Consider the following 17,592-nt stretch of genomic DNA (forward strand, 5'->3'; position numbering starts at 1 on the left):
TTTACTCAATACAAGAATTAGTCACAGAAAAAAAAATATGTTTTTTTTTCAATCTCGAAATTAATTTATCAAATTACTTTTTAATTGAAGTTTCTTCAACCACAGAAATTATAGTATTAATCATCTAAGTCAATTAAAAAATATTAATTGAAACAAATAATTTTTGTGATTGTGATTCAATTACAAAAATTTGTTGAATCAATTAAATATTTAATTGCAATATTTTTTTAATTCCTTTAAAAATGTCAATAGGATTATTGGTGCTAATTGCTTCTGTACATCCAAACTAACTTTTTATTTTGGATCAATAATTTTTTATTGAACTTGGTAATTGATACTTTCAATTAAAAATTGAATTGTATTAACGGATTTTGTGTTTTGAAGACAAAAAAATATTTTTTTCCTGTATATCGTTGCACTGGTCTTCTACAAGGGCTTTTGTTTTTAGCAAAGGGGGCGGCAACATTTGTATGAGCTATGCAGAACATAGCTGCATTGATGTCCTAACCAGACCATCTCGTAAGATCAAATCTCGCCAATATAAGCAGGTAGACTTCACGTTTGCCACAAATGGTAGAACTCTACCAAAAATGGTAGGTATTTTACAGTTTGGTAAATTGGTAGAATTTTTATGTTTTTCCAAACATTCCTCTACAACTAAGAGGTACTTCACAAATTTCCTCTGGAAATAAAATGTTTAAAATATTTTCTATAGAAATACATTTTTGAGAAAAATTTTCTGTAGAAATAAAATGTTTAAAAATTTTTCTATAGAAATAAATTTTTGACAAAATTTTCTGTAGAAATAAAATGTTGACAAAATTTACTATAGAAATAAAATTTTCACAAAATTTTTTATAGAATTTAAATTTTGAAAAAATTTTCTATAGAAATAAAAATTTGACGAAATTTTCTATAGAAATATTTTTTTTGACGAAATTTTCTATAGACATACAAATTTTGACAAAATTTTCCATAGAAATAAAAATTTTGACAAAATTTTCTATAGAAATACAATTTTTTAAAAATTTTCTATAGAAATAAAATTTGCAAAAAAATATATATATAGAAATAAATTAAAAAAAATCTATAGAAATAAAAATTTTTAAACAATTTTCAGTAGAAATAAAATTTTGACAAAATTTTTTATAGAAATAAAATTTGTAAAAAAATTCTATAGAAATAAAATTTAAAAAAAAAATTAATATAAAAATAAAATTCTGTCAAAATTTTTTATAGCAATAAAATTTTGACAAAATTTTCTATAGAAATAAAATGTTGATAAAATTTTGACAAAATTTTCTATAGAAATAAAATGTTGATAAAATTTTCTATTGACAAAAACATTTTTACAAAATTTTCTATAGACATAAAAAATTTGACACAATTTTCTAAAGAAATAAAATTTTGACAAAGTTTTCGATAGATATAAAATTTTGGCAAAACATCTGTATAGAAATAAAATTAAAAAAAAAATCTATAAAAATAAAATTTTGACAAAAGTTTCTATACGCATACACATTTTGACAAAATTTTCTATAAAAATAAAATTTTCACAATATTTTCAATAGACATAAACATTTTGACAAACTTTTCTATAGACATGAAAATATTGACAAAATTTTCTATAGACATAAAAATTTCAACGAAAATTTCTGTAGAAATAAAATTTTAACAATTTTTCTATAGAAATAAAATTTAGACTAAATTTTCTATGGGACAAAAATTTTGACAAAATTTTTTAAATACATAAAAATTTTGACAAAATGGTCTATAAAAATAAAATTTGGACAAAACTTTCTATAGACATAAACATTTTGACAAAATTTTCAATAGACATAAAAATTTTGACAAAAATTCATATAGACATAAAATTTTAACAATTTTTTCTATAGAAAAAAAATTTTGTAAAAATTGTTATATTTACAAAATTTTCTATAGACATACAAATTTTGACGAAAATTTCTATAGAAATAAAATTTTGACAAAAACTTTCTTTAGACATAAAAATTTTAACAAAATTCTCTATAGAAATACAATTTTGACTAAATTTTCTATGGGACAAAAATTTTGACAAAATTTTCTAAATGCATAAAAATTTTGAGAAAAATTTTCTATAAAAATAAAATTTTGACAAATCTTTCTATAGACATAAAAATTTTTACAAAATTTTCAATAGACATAAAAATGTTGACAAAATTTTCAATAGACATAAAAATTTCTATTGAAATAAAATTTTAACAATTTTTTATATAGAAATAAAATTTTGAAAAACTTTCTATAGACATAAAAATATTGACAAAATTTTCTATAGAAATAACATTTTGACAAAATTTTCTATAGGAATAAAATTTTGACAAAATTTTCTATGGGACAAAAATTTTGACAAAATTTTCTATGGAACAAAAATGTTGACAAAATTTTCAATAGACATAAAATTTTCTATTGAAATAAAATTTTAACAATTTTTTGTATAGAAATAAAATTTTGAAAAAACTTATCTATATACATAAAAATATTGACAAAATTTTCTATAGAAATAAAATGTTGACAAAATTTTCTATAGATATAAAAATTTTTACAAAATTTTCTATAGACATAAAAATTTTGACGAAAATTTCTATAGAAATAAAATTTTAACAATTTTTTCGATAGAAATCAAATTTTGAAAAAAACTTTCTATAAACATAAAAATTTTGACAAAATTTTCTATAGAAATAAAATTTTGACAAAATTTTCTATGGGAAAAAATTTTGACAAAATTTTCTAATTACATAAAAATTTTGACAAAATTTTCTATAGAAATAAAATTTTGACAAATCTTTCTATAGACATAAAAATTTTTACAAAATTTTCAATAGACATAAAAATGTTGACAAAATTTTCAATAGACATAAAAATTTCTATTGAAATAAAATTTGAACAATTTTTTATATAGAAATAAAATTTTGAAAAAACTTTCTATAGACATAAAAATATTGACAAAATTTTCTATAGAAATAACATTTTGACAAAATTTTCTATAGGAATAAAATTATGACAAAATTTTCTATGGGACAAAAATTTTGACAAAATTTTCTATGGAACAAAAATTTTGACAAAATTTTCTAATGAAATAAAAATTTTGACAAAATGTTCTATAAAAATAAAATTTTAACAAAATTTTTTATAGACATTAAAATTTTGACAAAACTGTCTATAGACATAAAAACTTTGACAAAATTTTCTAAAGAACTAAAATTTTACAAAATTTTCAATAGAAATAAAATTTTGACAACATTTTCAATAGAAATAAAAATTAGACAAAACATTGCTATGATTTTTTTATTGAAATAAAAATTTGAATAAAATGTATTTCGGAACACACAAACACTGCAAAATAAGTTTTTTTTTGTAGTTTTTTGTTAAAATTTTCTTCAAATATTGGTTTTTGTCTCGAATGGCAACCGTGGTTGAGTTTTGATAAATTGAAGTTTCTTCGAATTCACAATTATAATTTTTTTAATTTTAATATTGATTTATTTATCCAATAAGATCATAAATAATCGCCCTACCAAATATTAGTTACTATTTGAATAATTTTGTACATATTATTTTTAAAATTGCGCTTATATTTAATCATTCTTTTTACACAGCTGATCTGTACAAATGATAGTATTAGTACCTCACGGCTTAGATATCCAGTACTAAATGAAAACAAGCCTACAAAACATTCCATATGGGCTCACTTTGCCGGCGATGCCAGATTGATTTTTTATAAATCACAATAGCAGTTTATTGTGAATAACTTATGCGATTAAATTTGAAACACACATAGTAAAGTTGAACAAATAGATTAACTCTGTCACTTTGTCAGCAAAAATTGGAAGAGAAAATATTTCTTTAAATCTGAAAACAGCTTCCATATTTTTCCCAAAAAGAAATTTTCTGCTCAAAGTAATAGGCTTCTTTTGTAATTTGGCAAAAATTATGCACAAAGTTAAATAAAATGTAAATTTGATTTTGAGATTGATTGTACAATTAATTTCATACCGGTTCGGAAACGGTTTTACAACATTTGACTGCTTTTAATTTCATGTTATTGGAGAAAATAATCACAATAAATAGCTATTGTGAATGGTAGAAAAGTCAAGCTATCAAAATGCAATCAGGCAATATCGTTGGGATTTGACCTGCTGATTTGTTCTCAGGTTCCATATATGAAATATAAAAAAAAAAACTATTTTTTATTATAAATGAAGAAATTAATTAATTATAGAAATTAAAATATAATTAGTATAGTTCAATTAGGAATAAAGATTTCATTTTTTATTTTATTTTTTATTAAAAGAAACGAATTTATTTCATTATATATCTCGTTTCATATCATTTCATGATTTTTCATATTGTATAGCTTTGATCCTTAGAAGGCCTTGGCTGCGTTTACCGAATTGAATCAGTTAAGACTGGAGTCATGTTTTAATCAATACCAATATCAATTTACTAAAAAAATCCAACAACAAAACAATAATAATAACAACAACTTTAATAATATTAATTAATTATTAATAAGCCAATAACAGGACTAAATAAGTAATGAAATATATTTCAATTAAAATATAAGAGTCTTCTATTAAATGTATAATGTATGTTGTTTAATTTCTCTATTTTTAGGTAACTCAACACCACAAACGCCTTCGCAATTTAATCAGCAGCCACGCCCATTTTACAATAGCAATAATGGTAACAAAGCTAAGAGCCATTTTTCTTATCAATCGTAGCCATCTCATGCATGGATTATTTTAAATCTGTTTGTTTTTACGTCTTATTTAATTTTTAGATTATGTACCACCCAGCGAACAGCAAGTTCCTGAACCAAAAAAATATACCGGTAGCGCTATACCAAGTAGATCATTTAAAATTTTACAAGCCATGACACAGCCAGAAAATGCTGGTAAGTTTTAATATTTAAGTGAGAGTTAATAATAATTTTCCTTTCCTGAAAAGAAAGTCCATTTCAATGTAGTCTTATAAAATGGAAGATATTTTCTTCTTTTTAAATAAATATTTTTTCGTTTTATTCTCGTTAATTCAAACCCTACATACCTACTATTTTCTTATTAAAAATCATTTCTCATTTGTATATATCGCTCATTTTTCATAATTTTATTTTCTCTCTTTTTTTATTAGTAGCCTTTTATTTCTCTCTCTCTCTTTCTCTCATCTACATCATGTCTTCTAAACATTTGTCTCATGTGCATATCCAATCAATATATTATTAATTTTAGTTAAGGATGACTAGTGAGAGTACAAGAGAGTCAAATCAAGATTTTTTAAAGTGAAAATTTCACCTTTTTTCAAATGCAACTTTTTTTTTATAAGAGAAAAAAAGTGAATATGAGTTTCTTTCAAACATTTTCGTTTAATTTATTTAATTATTTTTAGTTTGCTGTTTACTTTATAATTTTAATATAAATATAATTTTTGTAATAATCTTTTAATTAGAATAAGAATATTGTTTCGCTCCATCCATTAAGTTCATGCGTATATTTATTAATCCATTTAAGATAATTTTTACTAAAACAAAAAATTTGAGATGATTGCATGTGTGATACTAAAAGTTTTAAATTGTAAATAAATTAAAAAAAAAATGCGTTTGTTTTTTTTATTAAGTCTTTTGAAAGATATATGTACTTACATATGGATTAGTAGAGAATAAACAATGTCACCGAAAACTTTTCAATAAAACGATCCAATTATTTTTATTTTTTTTAGTTGAAACAAAAACTCTCATGGAAATAATACAATTATATATTGCGACCAAAAGTTACGCCCAAAATTTTATTTCTATAGAAAATTTTGTCAACATTTTATTTCTATAGAAAATTTTGTCAAAATTTTATTTCTAGATAAAATTTTGTCAAAACTTTATTTTTATTTTTCTGTAGAAAATTTTGTCAAAATTTTATTTCCATAGAAAAATTTGTCAAAATTTTATTTCTGTAGAAAATGTTGTGAAAAATTTAGTTCTATGAAAATTTTATCATATTTTTTATTTCTATAAAAAATTTTCTCAAAATTTTCTTTCTATAGAAAATTTAGTAAAAATTTTATTTCTACAGAAAATTTTTTTCAAAATTTTATTTCTATAGAAAAAAATTTTATTTCTATAAAAAATTTTCTCAAAATTTTCTTTCTATAGAAAATTTAGTAAAAATTTTATTTCTACAGAAAATTTTTTTCAAAATTTTATTTCTATAGAAAATTTTGTCGAAATTTTATTTCTATAGAAATTTTAGTCAAAATTTTATTTCTACAGAAAATTTGTCAAAATTTTATTTCCAAAGAAAATTTTGTCAAAATTTTATTGCTATCGAAAATTTTGTTAAAATTTTTTTTCTATAGAAAATTTTGTCAAATTTTATTTCTATAGAAAATTTTGTCAAAATTTTATTTCTATAGAAAATTTAGTCAAAATTTTATTTCTACAGAAAATTTGTCAAAATTTTATTGCCATAGAAAATTTTGTCAAAAAATTTTTTTTCTATAGAATATTTTGTCAAAATTTTATTTCTATAGAAAATTTTGTCAAACAAATTTACTTCTATAGAAAATTTTGGCAAAATTTTATTTTTATAGAAAATTTAGTCAAAATTTTATTTCTACAGAAAATTTGTCAAAATTTTATTTCTATAGAAAATTTTGTCAAAATTTTATTGCTATCGAAAATTTGGTTAAAATTTTATTTCTATAGAAAATTTTGTCAAAAAACTTTACTTCTATAGAAAAATTTGCCAAAATTTTATTTTTATAGAAAATTTAGTCAAAATTTTATTTCCATAAAAAATTTTGTCAAAAATTTAGTTCTATAGAAATTTTGATCAAAATGTTATTGCCATAGACACTTTTGTCAAAATTTTATTTCTGTAGAAAATGTCAAAAATTTATTTCTAAAGAAAATTTTATCAAAATTTATTTCTAAAGAAAATTTTATCAAAATTGTATTTCTATAGAAAATTTTGTCAAAATTTTATTTCTATAGAAAATTTTGTCAAAACTTTATTTCTATAAAGAATTTTGTCAAAATTCTATTTCTATAGAAAATTTAGTCAAAATTTTATTTCTACAGAAACTTTGTCAACATTTTATTTCTACAGAAAATTTTGTCAAAATTTTATTTCTATAAAATTTTTTTTTGGAAATTTTGTCAATTTTTTTTTTTTAAATTTTGTCAATTTTTTTTTGGAAAGTTCGTCAAAATTTTATTGCTATAGAAATTTTTGTCAAAATTTTATTAGTATAGAAAATTTTATCAAAATTTTATTTCTATAGAAAATTTTGTCAAAAAAACTTTATTTCAATAGAAAATTTTGTCAAAATTTTATTTCTATAGAAAATTTTGCCAAAATTTTATGTCTACAGAAACTTTGTCAAAATTTTATTTCTCCAGAAAATTTTGTCAAAAATTTATTTCTACAGAAAATTTTGTCAAAATTTTATTTTTGTAATATTTTTGGAAATTTTGCCATTTTTTTATTTTTTGGAAATTTAGTCAATTTTTTTGGAATTTTTGTCAAAATTTTATTTCTATAGAAAATTTTGTGAAAAAATTATTTAAATAGAAAATTTTGTCCAAATTTTATTTCTATAGAAAATTTTGCCAAATTTTATTTCTACAGAAACTTTGTCCAAATTTTATTTCTACAGAAAAATTTGTCAAAATTTAATTTCTACAGATAATTTTGTCAAAATTTTATTTCTATAGAAAATTTTGTCATTTTTTTTTGGAAATTTTGCCAATTTTTTGGAAATTTTGTCAATTTTTTTGGAAAGTTTGTCAAAATTTTATTTCTATAGAAATTTGTGTCAAAATTTTATTTCTACAGAAAATTTTGTCAAAATTTTATTACTATAGAAAATTTCATCAAAATTTTATTTCTATAGAAAATTTTGTCAAAAAAAACTTTATTTCAATAGAAAATTTTGTCAAAAAAAACTTTATTTCAATAGAAAATTTTGTCAACATTTTATTTCTATAGAAAATTTTGCCAAAATTTTATGTCTACAGAAACTTTGTCAAAATTTTATTTCTCCAGAAAATTTTGTCAAAAATTTATTGTTGTCGTTTTTTTTTTTTTATTTCAGCTTAAAACCATACATTGACTAAACTACAAGAGTAGCTTAACCAACAGCTTATTTGGCATAAGCCGGCTATCAATGTAAAACCTTTTTTCGGAGGGTTCAAGTGTGGTTTTTGTTGGGTTTAATAAACTGCCTGAATTTATTCTGATAATTGGTTGATAGTTTTGCTGCAAGTAGAGGATGCTGATGAGGAATGTGGTAATTCCGAAACGTGCGTCCATCCAACCATCTTGCAGTCTATAGGGCTTTGCCCAAATAAATTTGACAAACATTCTTTTCCTCTGTTGGTTAAGCTACTCTTGTAGTTTAGTCAATGTATGGTTTTAAGCTGAAATAAAAAAACGACAACAATGCTTAAAGAACAAAACCAACAATAACAAAACAAAACAAATGGAAAAAGAAGAGGAGGCACGCTCAAAATAAACCCAGCCATGTGAATTCAAATCGATGATTTGACAGTGGCATAGGAAAAGAGATATGTTTGTTTCGAATTTATTTGGCATAAGCCGGCTATCAATGTAAAACCTTTTTTCGGAGGGTTCAAGTGTGGTTTTTGTTGGGTTTAATAAACTGCCTGAATTTATTCTGATAATTGGTTGATAGTTTTGCTGCAAGTAGAGGATGCTGATGAGGAATGTGGTAATTCCGAAACGTGCGTCCATCCAACCATCTTGCAGTCTATAGGGCTTTGCCCAAATAAATTTGACAAACATTCTTTTCCTCTGTTGGTTAAGCTACTCTTGTAGTTTAGTCAATGTATGGTTTTAAGCTGAAATAAAAAAACGACAACAATGCTTAAAGAACAAAACCAACAATAACAAAACAAAACAAATGGAAAAAGAAGAGGAGGCACGCTCAAAATAAACCCAGCCATGTGAATTCAAATCGATGATTTGACAGTGGCATAGGAAAAGAGATATGTTTGTTTCGAATTTATTTGGCATAAGCCGGCTATCAATGTAAAACCTTTTTTCGGAGGGTTCAAGTGTGGTTTTTGTTGGGTTTAATAAACTGCCTGAATTTATTCTGATAATTGGTTGATAGTTTTGCTGCAAGTAGAGGATGCTGATGAGGAATGTGGTAATTCCGAAACGTGCGTCCATCCAACCATCTTGCAGTCTATAGGGCTTTGCCCAAATAAATTTGACAAACATTCTTTTCCTCTGTTGGTTAAGCTACTCTTGTAGTTTAGTCAATGTATGGTTTTAAGCTGAAATAAAAAAACGACAACAATGCTTAAAGAACAAAACCAACAATAACAAAACAAAACAAATGAAAAATTTATTTCTACAGAAAATTTTGTCAAAATTTTATTTTTGTAATACTTTTGGAAATTTTGCCAGTTTTTTTATTTTTTGGAAATTTAGTCAATTTTTTTGGAATTTTTGTCAAAATTTTATTTCTATAGAAAATTTTGTGAAAAAATTATTTAAATAGAAAATTTTGTCCAAATTTTATTACTATAGAAAATTTTGCCAAATTTTATTTCTACAGAAACTTTGTCCAAATTTTATTTCTACAGAAAAATTTGTCAAAATTTAATTTCTACAGAAAATTTTGTCAAAATTTTATTTCTATAGAAAATTTTGTCATTTTTTTTGGAAATTTTGCCAATTTTTTCGGAAATTTTGTCAATTTTTTTGGAAAGTTTGTCAAAATTTTATTTCTATAGAAATTTGTGTCAAAATTTTATTTCTATTGGAAATTGTGCCAAAATTTTATTTCCATAAAAAATTTTATCAAAATTTTGTCAAAATTGTATTTCCATAGAAAAGTTTGTCAAAATTTTATTTCCGTAGAAAATTTTGTCGAAATTTTATTTCCATAGAAAAGTTTGCCAAAATTTTATTTCTATAGAAACTTTGTCAAAATTTTATTTCTACAGAAAAGTTTGTCAAAATTTTATTTCTATAAAAAATGTTGTCATTTTTTGGAAATTTTGCCATTTTTTTTTGTGAAATTTTGTCAATTTTTTTGGAAAGTTTGTCAAAATTTTATTTCTATAGAAAATTGTGCCAAAATATATTTCCATAGAAAATTTAGTCAAAATTTTATTTCCATAGATAATGTAGTCAAAATACTAACATTCTGTTAGCATACTTGTAGGCTTTTTAGTGAAAACAATATCATGGTGAAAATGTCAAAAAGCACCGCTGTAAGATGTAATTTTTATAGTGTTTTGCATCGTTTTTATTGATTTTCTATTTTTTTTTTTACATTTTATTTTCAAAAATTTAAAATTTACTTAAAATTAGTATCCCTGGATTCACCCTTGTGAGACATTCCCATTTTATGTTATCGTGTATCTCATATAGGTAGGAAGTGACATTTTTATACCCACCACCATAAAATGGTGACGGGGGTATAATAAGTTTACCATTCCATTTGTAACACCTCGAAATATCGATTTCCGAAGTATATATTATTGATCATGGAGAAATTCTAAGACGATATAACTATGTCCGTCTGTCTGTCTGTTGTAATTACGCTACAGCTTTCAATAATGGCGCTATCGTCCTGCAATTTGGCACAGATTCGTTTCTTGTTTGCAGGCAGGTCAAGTTCGAAGATGGGCTATATCGGTCCAAGTTTTGATATAGCCCCCATATAAACCCGATTTGGGGTCTTGGGCTTCTAGAAAACGTATTCTCTATCCGATTTGCCTGAAATCTAGAGGCACTGTAGGACCATAAATAGGTGTGCCGAAAATGGTGTATATCGGTCCATGTTTTGGTATAGCCTCCATATAGACCGATCTCCCGATTTTAGTTCTTGGGCGTCCAGAAACTGTATTTTTATCCGATTTACCAGAAATTGGAAATCTAGAGGTATTTTATAACCACAAATAGGTGTGCCGAAGATGGTGCCTGTTGGTCCATGTTTTGGTATAGCCCCCATAAAGTCGTATCTCCCGATTTTTCTCTTGGGATTCTAGAAACCATAGTTCTATCCGATTTCCATGAAATTGGCAATCTAAAGGTATTTTAGGACCGTAAATTGGTGTGCCGAATATGGTGTATATCGGTCTATGGTTTGCTATAGCCCCCATATAGACCGATCTCGCGATTTTACTTAGGACAAATTTTACTAAAATTTCTTTATAAATATTTAAAAATTCGTAATTAAATATTTTTTTTTAATTTCGTTTAATAATCTTAGAATCTTAAATAACCTGAGATTTCATATTTATTAAAAGTTTATTTATCTATTTTTTTTAGTATTTATAACCATAATAAATAATTAAAATAAATAACAAAATAATAGTTGGGTAGTAACAAATATATATATATATTTTTTAATTTATATATAATTTTTTGTTAAATAAATTTATTCAAATTATTTTATATTAATTAAATGAAATATGTGAGTTGTGTTTCAATTACCAAAAAAAAAAATAAATGGATCAAAAAAATTGTAATTGTAGCTAAATTATGTTTTTCGGCGAATGAAAAAAACTATCTTTCTGATTCATATATCTATAAAATATGTATAAAAATGTAATTCTATATTTTTTTTCGAATAATTTAGATTTGATAATTTAGGGGAAATATTATCTATTTTCAATCGACTCTTGGAAAAAAAATTATCTAAAATGGATTTCTAATTCACCATGGCTTTGTTTCACATTGTTTTTCACCACAAATAAAAAGCTCTGCTTTATTCACCATATAGAACACCAATTTCACTAGCCACCTAAATCCACTAGCACCACCACCACCACCGACATCTTTACGAGATCTATGTATCTCTTACATTGTATTACCTATATTCCACCCCTCTGATCTGATCATTTCATAAGATAATTCGGTATCGTTTTGTGTCAAAATTCTTACTGATTCATCATCGATTAAAATGTTTATATCATTTTCTTTGTTCTTCTCTTTTTCCCCCCTTGCTGTACTTTTTCGCAAAAACACATATATAAATTGGTGTGAAATTGATAAAAAAAAAATATATATGAAAAAAAAATTAATCATTGATTGTGATGCAAATTAGGTGAAGTAGAATGTCCACAGGAAAGTAACGATGATATCAACGATGAAACAAAATTTGAAAGTCATAATGATTCATGTGCTTCATCGTCGGTAGAACCCACTAGTTCCACAACATCCATGTCTTCATTAAGTTCCACAGATTCCATATGTTCAGTACCTTCACACTCATCACCATCACAGCCATTAGCATATCCCGCATATCCATATGGTTACCCTTGGTATCCACCCCCACCACCACCACACCATCAATGTGCCTTGCCCACATCTAATAGTGGTGAAAATATAACAAATCCACCCTGGCCATATCCATATGGTGTGCCAGCTTCTCCAGTTAATGGAGAAACGGTTAATCCAACAAATTGGCCCTATCCATCTCCTTATGGTATGCCTCCACCACCACCGGCCCCTAACAATAACGCAAATGGGGAAAATACCCAACAGCCTACATTTCCCCCTTACCCCTACTATTATCCTTATTATCCTATGCCTCCACCTATGCCACCATTTCCACCACATTCACAAGGTACAGAATATGATCCACAAAATCCCTATGCTCCCTATATGCCACCACCACCACCTTACCATGCCTATCCATATCCAGTACCTCCAAATTATAGTCAAACTCCTTCTTCTAGTAGGGCCAGTAGTGTATTACCCGATATTATTATTACTCCCAGTACCGATGATATTCCCTCAAAAGTCGTCCTTAAACATCACATTAAGGTGGAAAAAGAAAAACCCACGCAAAAACGTAGTAGTTCTGTAGACATAGAAGATGTTTCCAGTGTGAAATCTCCGAATCCAACTTCTACTCCCGAGGGTTCCATAGTTGATATTCTAACACAACATTTACAGAATATGACCAATGGATCACAATCCAATCCCAAAACCCCCAAAGCCAAAGATCATGCAACGAAATCCCAAAAGCAGAAACCCCCAGCGGTTCAAATTACCATGGTTAAGAATGGAAAAGACCATGAAGATTCAGATTCTGATTCATCGGTGGACTCAGATGCTACAACTAAGCAATATGGTTCCCAAAATCCCAAAGATGGTGCAGTACCATTACAATCCATTAAATCAGTAACAAATGTCCAAATATACAATGCCCAAGAGTCTGAGGAAGAAGAAGACGATGATGATGAAGATGATGATACCACAGCCGATGGCGAGAGTGATGTATTCGACGAGGAAGCTGAAGAAGGTTTTGTTTACGAAGACCATGACGATCAACCGAACTCCGAATGTGAAGAATATATCGTTGATGATGGCCTTAGTGTTATCTATGAGGAAGAGAGTGACTTCGACAAATCCTTTGAGGTTAATAGACCTCTGAAGAATGGAATACCTATGGAGGAATTGGATAAATGTATCGAAGAAAATGACTCTGATTCCGATGATGAGGCCAATGATGCCGAGGAAAATTGTGATACCAACTCTGTAACGGTTCGTTTACCTTTGAAGTTCTCTTTCACCAAGTCAACTAATTCTGACCCGGTAACAACTGTTGAGGTTGGCAAGTCGTCCATAGAAGATCGTAGAAATAGTATAACACTCTCGGAAAAACCTTCCAACTCTTTTAAGGTAGCCACCTTGGATTCGGAGTCAGATTCGGATTCTTGTGAAGTTAGTGTTACCATATCTTTATCGTCACGATCAGGTTCAGTGGATAGCAAAGAGGGAAATCGTAAAAATATGTCCGAAAAATATCCCATAGAAGATATGCCAGAACCAGAAAAGGTTTTACCCAAAATTACCAACAATGAGGAGGAGGATGGAGACGAGGATGTATCCTTCTCATTCTCTCTTAACAAACGGAATAAATTCGTGGGTCAAACCCTCAATGGCGACCTTACCAATAATATAGCCCAAGTTGAAGAGGAGAAGCCCAAAGAAGAGGAATTATGCCAGAATGTAGAAATACCCCAGAAAGAGGAAACTAGTCCACGTAAACAATCTACCGAAGAATTGGACTTTTTTGCTACCCTAATGGCTACGAAAATGCAGGCACAAAAGATTAAGGAGCAGTCGGCAAGTTATTGGGGAAAATCAAAAGATTCCAACGATCAAGATACTAAGGATGAACAAAATGCTCCGGCGAATGAAACGGACTCAAAGCCCTTAAAAGATGAGGAACTTAAAGCTCATACTCCTGCGAAAGAAACCGACTCCAAACTCTTAGAAGATGAAGAACTTAAAGCTCGTACTAATTTTTGGGCTAAGTATTCAACCAATAAAACTTCCAATGAGATCAAGGAAGAGGAAATCAAACCCCAAAGTACTCCAATCGAAAAGGATTCCAATCCTTGGGATACTTCTTCTTCTTCTAACAATGATTCTCATACAACTACAGAGGAAACTCATACGGTTGATGATGATGATGACGATATTGAAGATATCTGGGCAGATCGTGAAGAAATTCCTATAGTTCGCAAAGATAGCCAGAAGAGCTATTGGGATAATTATTCCAAATCCTCAGGAGACAATGAAACAGAATCTTCAAAGCAAAACGAGAACAACCATGGGGACACCATCAATTCCGATGAAATTGAAGATATTTGGGCTAATCGTGATGATGATTATACACCTGTGAGTAAATCGAAACCAGAAATTGATGTACAATTGCATGAAGAGGAAGTCATAGATATATGGGCTGATCGTAATGAAGATGTAGTCGCTGTTAAAAATTTAGCAAAAAAGATAGACTCATTGGAAACAGCCAGAGATTCCTTCTGGTCTACAGTAGCTGAAGCTAATAAAGCCTCTGGTGAAACTCAAGAGAATGATGACGATTTTTGGTCTAACGTAAAAGTGCCCAAACGTAAATTGAAATCAGAAATTATGACAGAAATTTCTTTCAATCCCACTGTATTGAGATATAGCATAGATGAGTTGAAATCCAATTCATTGAAGCCTTCTGTACACATCCAAGAAGAAGAAGAAGAAGAAGAAGTAGAGGAAGAGGAAAAACAACCAGAAGTTGTCTCTCAAGACCTAGAGGAGGAGGAGGAGGAGCAGAAGGAAGACGAAGTCGATTTCTGGGCCCAAATAGAAGAAGCTAAACAAGAGTCCTCAATTCAAGATAAAGACCATTCATCCAGGTATGAAGATCCAATCCCCTCGGATCCAGTTCAAACTGTTTATGATCCCCTCAAATATCCCGAAGAACCCAGAGAGGTGGATACCGATGAAGAAATAGACTTTTGGGCTGAACTTGACGCCAATCGTCTACCCGATGATGCTGATATTACCTTCCATAGAGCTGCCACATTTTGGGCTTCTCGAGATCGTAGAAACTCTATCGATGAGACACCCTATAAACCAGTTCTACCAAAAGCTTTCCCTGCCAAAATACCAGATGATCCATCAAAACAAGATGAAGGTATTTGGGCTACTTTGGAAGCTCACAAGGGTGAGGATCCTGTAATAGTTGATCCATTGGAAGAGGAAGAAAAGCAGTTAGCTGGAGAATTTGATGAAATGTCGCAACAACCGGGAATGTATGAAGATGAGGAATGTGCAGAACCCATAGAAACAACAACAGATACTGGCTATTGGAATACATCCTCTTCAGAACCAGCGGAAGTTTATACAGAGCATATAGCCCCTGCTCAAGCGGAAACCACTACTTCTATCTGGCCAGCTCCTCCTTCAACAATGCAACAGGATTTGTATGTGGACAATATGCAATACACTGCTCCGGTTCAAGAAACTTCACACTCAGAAGTTTGGAATAATACTGACCAACCACAATATTATGTAGATAATTCCATTCTACAAGATGCTGGAACAAATGGTTTGTGGACAGAAGCTCCACAACAAAATGAGGAACCTGATTTCTGGGCCCAAATTGACAAGAGCAAAACGGAATTGCCAGAGAAAGAGATATCCTCAGATAAGGATGATTTAGAAGTTAAACGCAACAATTATCGCAAGGCTATGGCATTTTTCACCACCTCCATAGATGAACCCAAAGAAGGACCTAATAATCAAACAGAAACAACAAATGAAAAATCTAACCGTAATTCCTATATAAATGAGGAAAAGGAAAAATCTCAAGCCAGCACTCAAGAAGTCACTCCACAGTTACCACAACCAGAGGAAGAGAAAAAGGCCAGTAAACCCCCCAAGAAAGAAGCCAAATCCAAAAGCAAAAGTAAATCTCCTAAAGGTAAAGCTAAGGCTCTTGCACCCAATACTAATACTACTACAGAATTGCCAGAAGTGTATGTAGAACCCACATTGGACTTGAAACGTTTACCCAATGGTCTACCCGATTTAGGGGTTAATAAATTTAATGAAGAGCGCAAGATTTCTGTGCGGGATCGCATTTCTGTCTTTGAAAGTGGCCCTGCAAGTGAAACTGCAGAAGCGAATAAAAATACCTTGAATAATCAATCCTTGTCCGTCGATAGTTCGGTGACACGACGCAGTTCTCTTTCACGTAATAGCTCAAGTCAAAGATCCGAATCCGAAATAGAGGAAGATGACTCAGGAGTTACAGACATGAATAAGCTTTCGGAAACCGAAACAGAATCTGGTAGCTTCCCGGAGCTACGTAAAATGTCCTCATATCAGAGAGCTGCAACACATTCACGTCTTTTCAAGTTGCTGCAAGATGATACCGAAGGTTTGGAGGATGGCAATGGAGATAACAAAAATGTGGATGAATTCCAATTGAGGCCGAGCCGTAGAAAGGTGGTCCATAACGTTAGTATTACACGTAAACAAAATCCCAAAGCTTTGGCCGAGGTCGAAACCATGTCTCAGAGAAGAGAACGTCTCTCATTGCCCTTGCGTAAGAACACCAGCATTGATGCGGACAATCCCTCCACTCCGAATAGTCCAGCATCACCCATTATGGATCAATCCGCCAACCAAACTGTCGTAAGCGATAAATTGGTTAGCGAATTGGTTCAGAGTTTACTATTGAAGAGCGATAGTTCGCATTTGAGAAAACTGCCTATGGAAAAATTACAGGCAGCTGCCAAACGAGTCCTGGAGGAGGAATTGGATTCTCTGGATAATACCTCAGTTGATTCCACACCTTCTATGACACCAAATGATCATAAGAAAGATCGATCATATGCAGACTACTACAATACATGGTCCGATGCCAATGGCTCGGGAGATGATGTAATACCCTCGAAATCATTCAAAACTTCTCTACAAGATTCACGCCGAAGTCCCTGGACTGTAAGATGTCCCCGTGTCTTAAGTTCCAAAACAATAAATCGTGATTTGGCCAGAGTTACTGAATCGCCAGAGATTTTCATGCGTAGTAGTATGAGCCCCGATTGTTATCGACAATCGCGAGAGAACTCTGTTAGTAGATGGAGAAAAACGTAGTAGTAGTTATATATCAGGGTTAACAAGGGAAATCGCTGTAGGACTATAACCAAAAAATTGTTTTTGGGGGAAATTAGTGCATAAGCTTGTAAATATTACTGCCATAAGTATGTTAAGGGAGACTATG

The 17,592-nt window shown here is 28.9% G+C and overlaps 1 protein-coding gene across 1 annotated transcript in view; it reads left to right on the forward strand.

Annotated features, from left to right (window-relative positions):
- LOC142224503 (uncharacterized) overlaps positions 1-17,592 on the forward strand; it is a 97,411-nt gene extending 79,819 nt beyond the window's left edge. The window contains exons 10-13 of the mRNA XM_075294282.1: positions 4,654-4,722; positions 4,820-4,937; positions 11,811-11,863; positions 12,118-17,592. Of these exons, the coding sequence (XP_075150397.1) occupies positions 4,654-4,722; positions 4,820-4,937; positions 11,811-11,863; positions 12,118-17,465 (5,588 nt within the window). The 3' untranslated portion in view covers positions 17,466-17,592. The remainder of the gene's footprint in view (positions 1-4,653; positions 4,723-4,819; positions 4,938-11,810; positions 11,864-12,117) is intronic.

The sequence above is a fragment of the Haematobia irritans genome, chromosome 2, assembly GCF_050003625.1.
Source record: "Haematobia irritans isolate KBUSLIRL chromosome 2, ASM5000362v1, whole genome shotgun sequence".
NCBI classification, from domain to species: Eukaryota; Metazoa; Arthropoda; class Insecta; order Diptera; family Muscidae; genus Haematobia; species Haematobia irritans.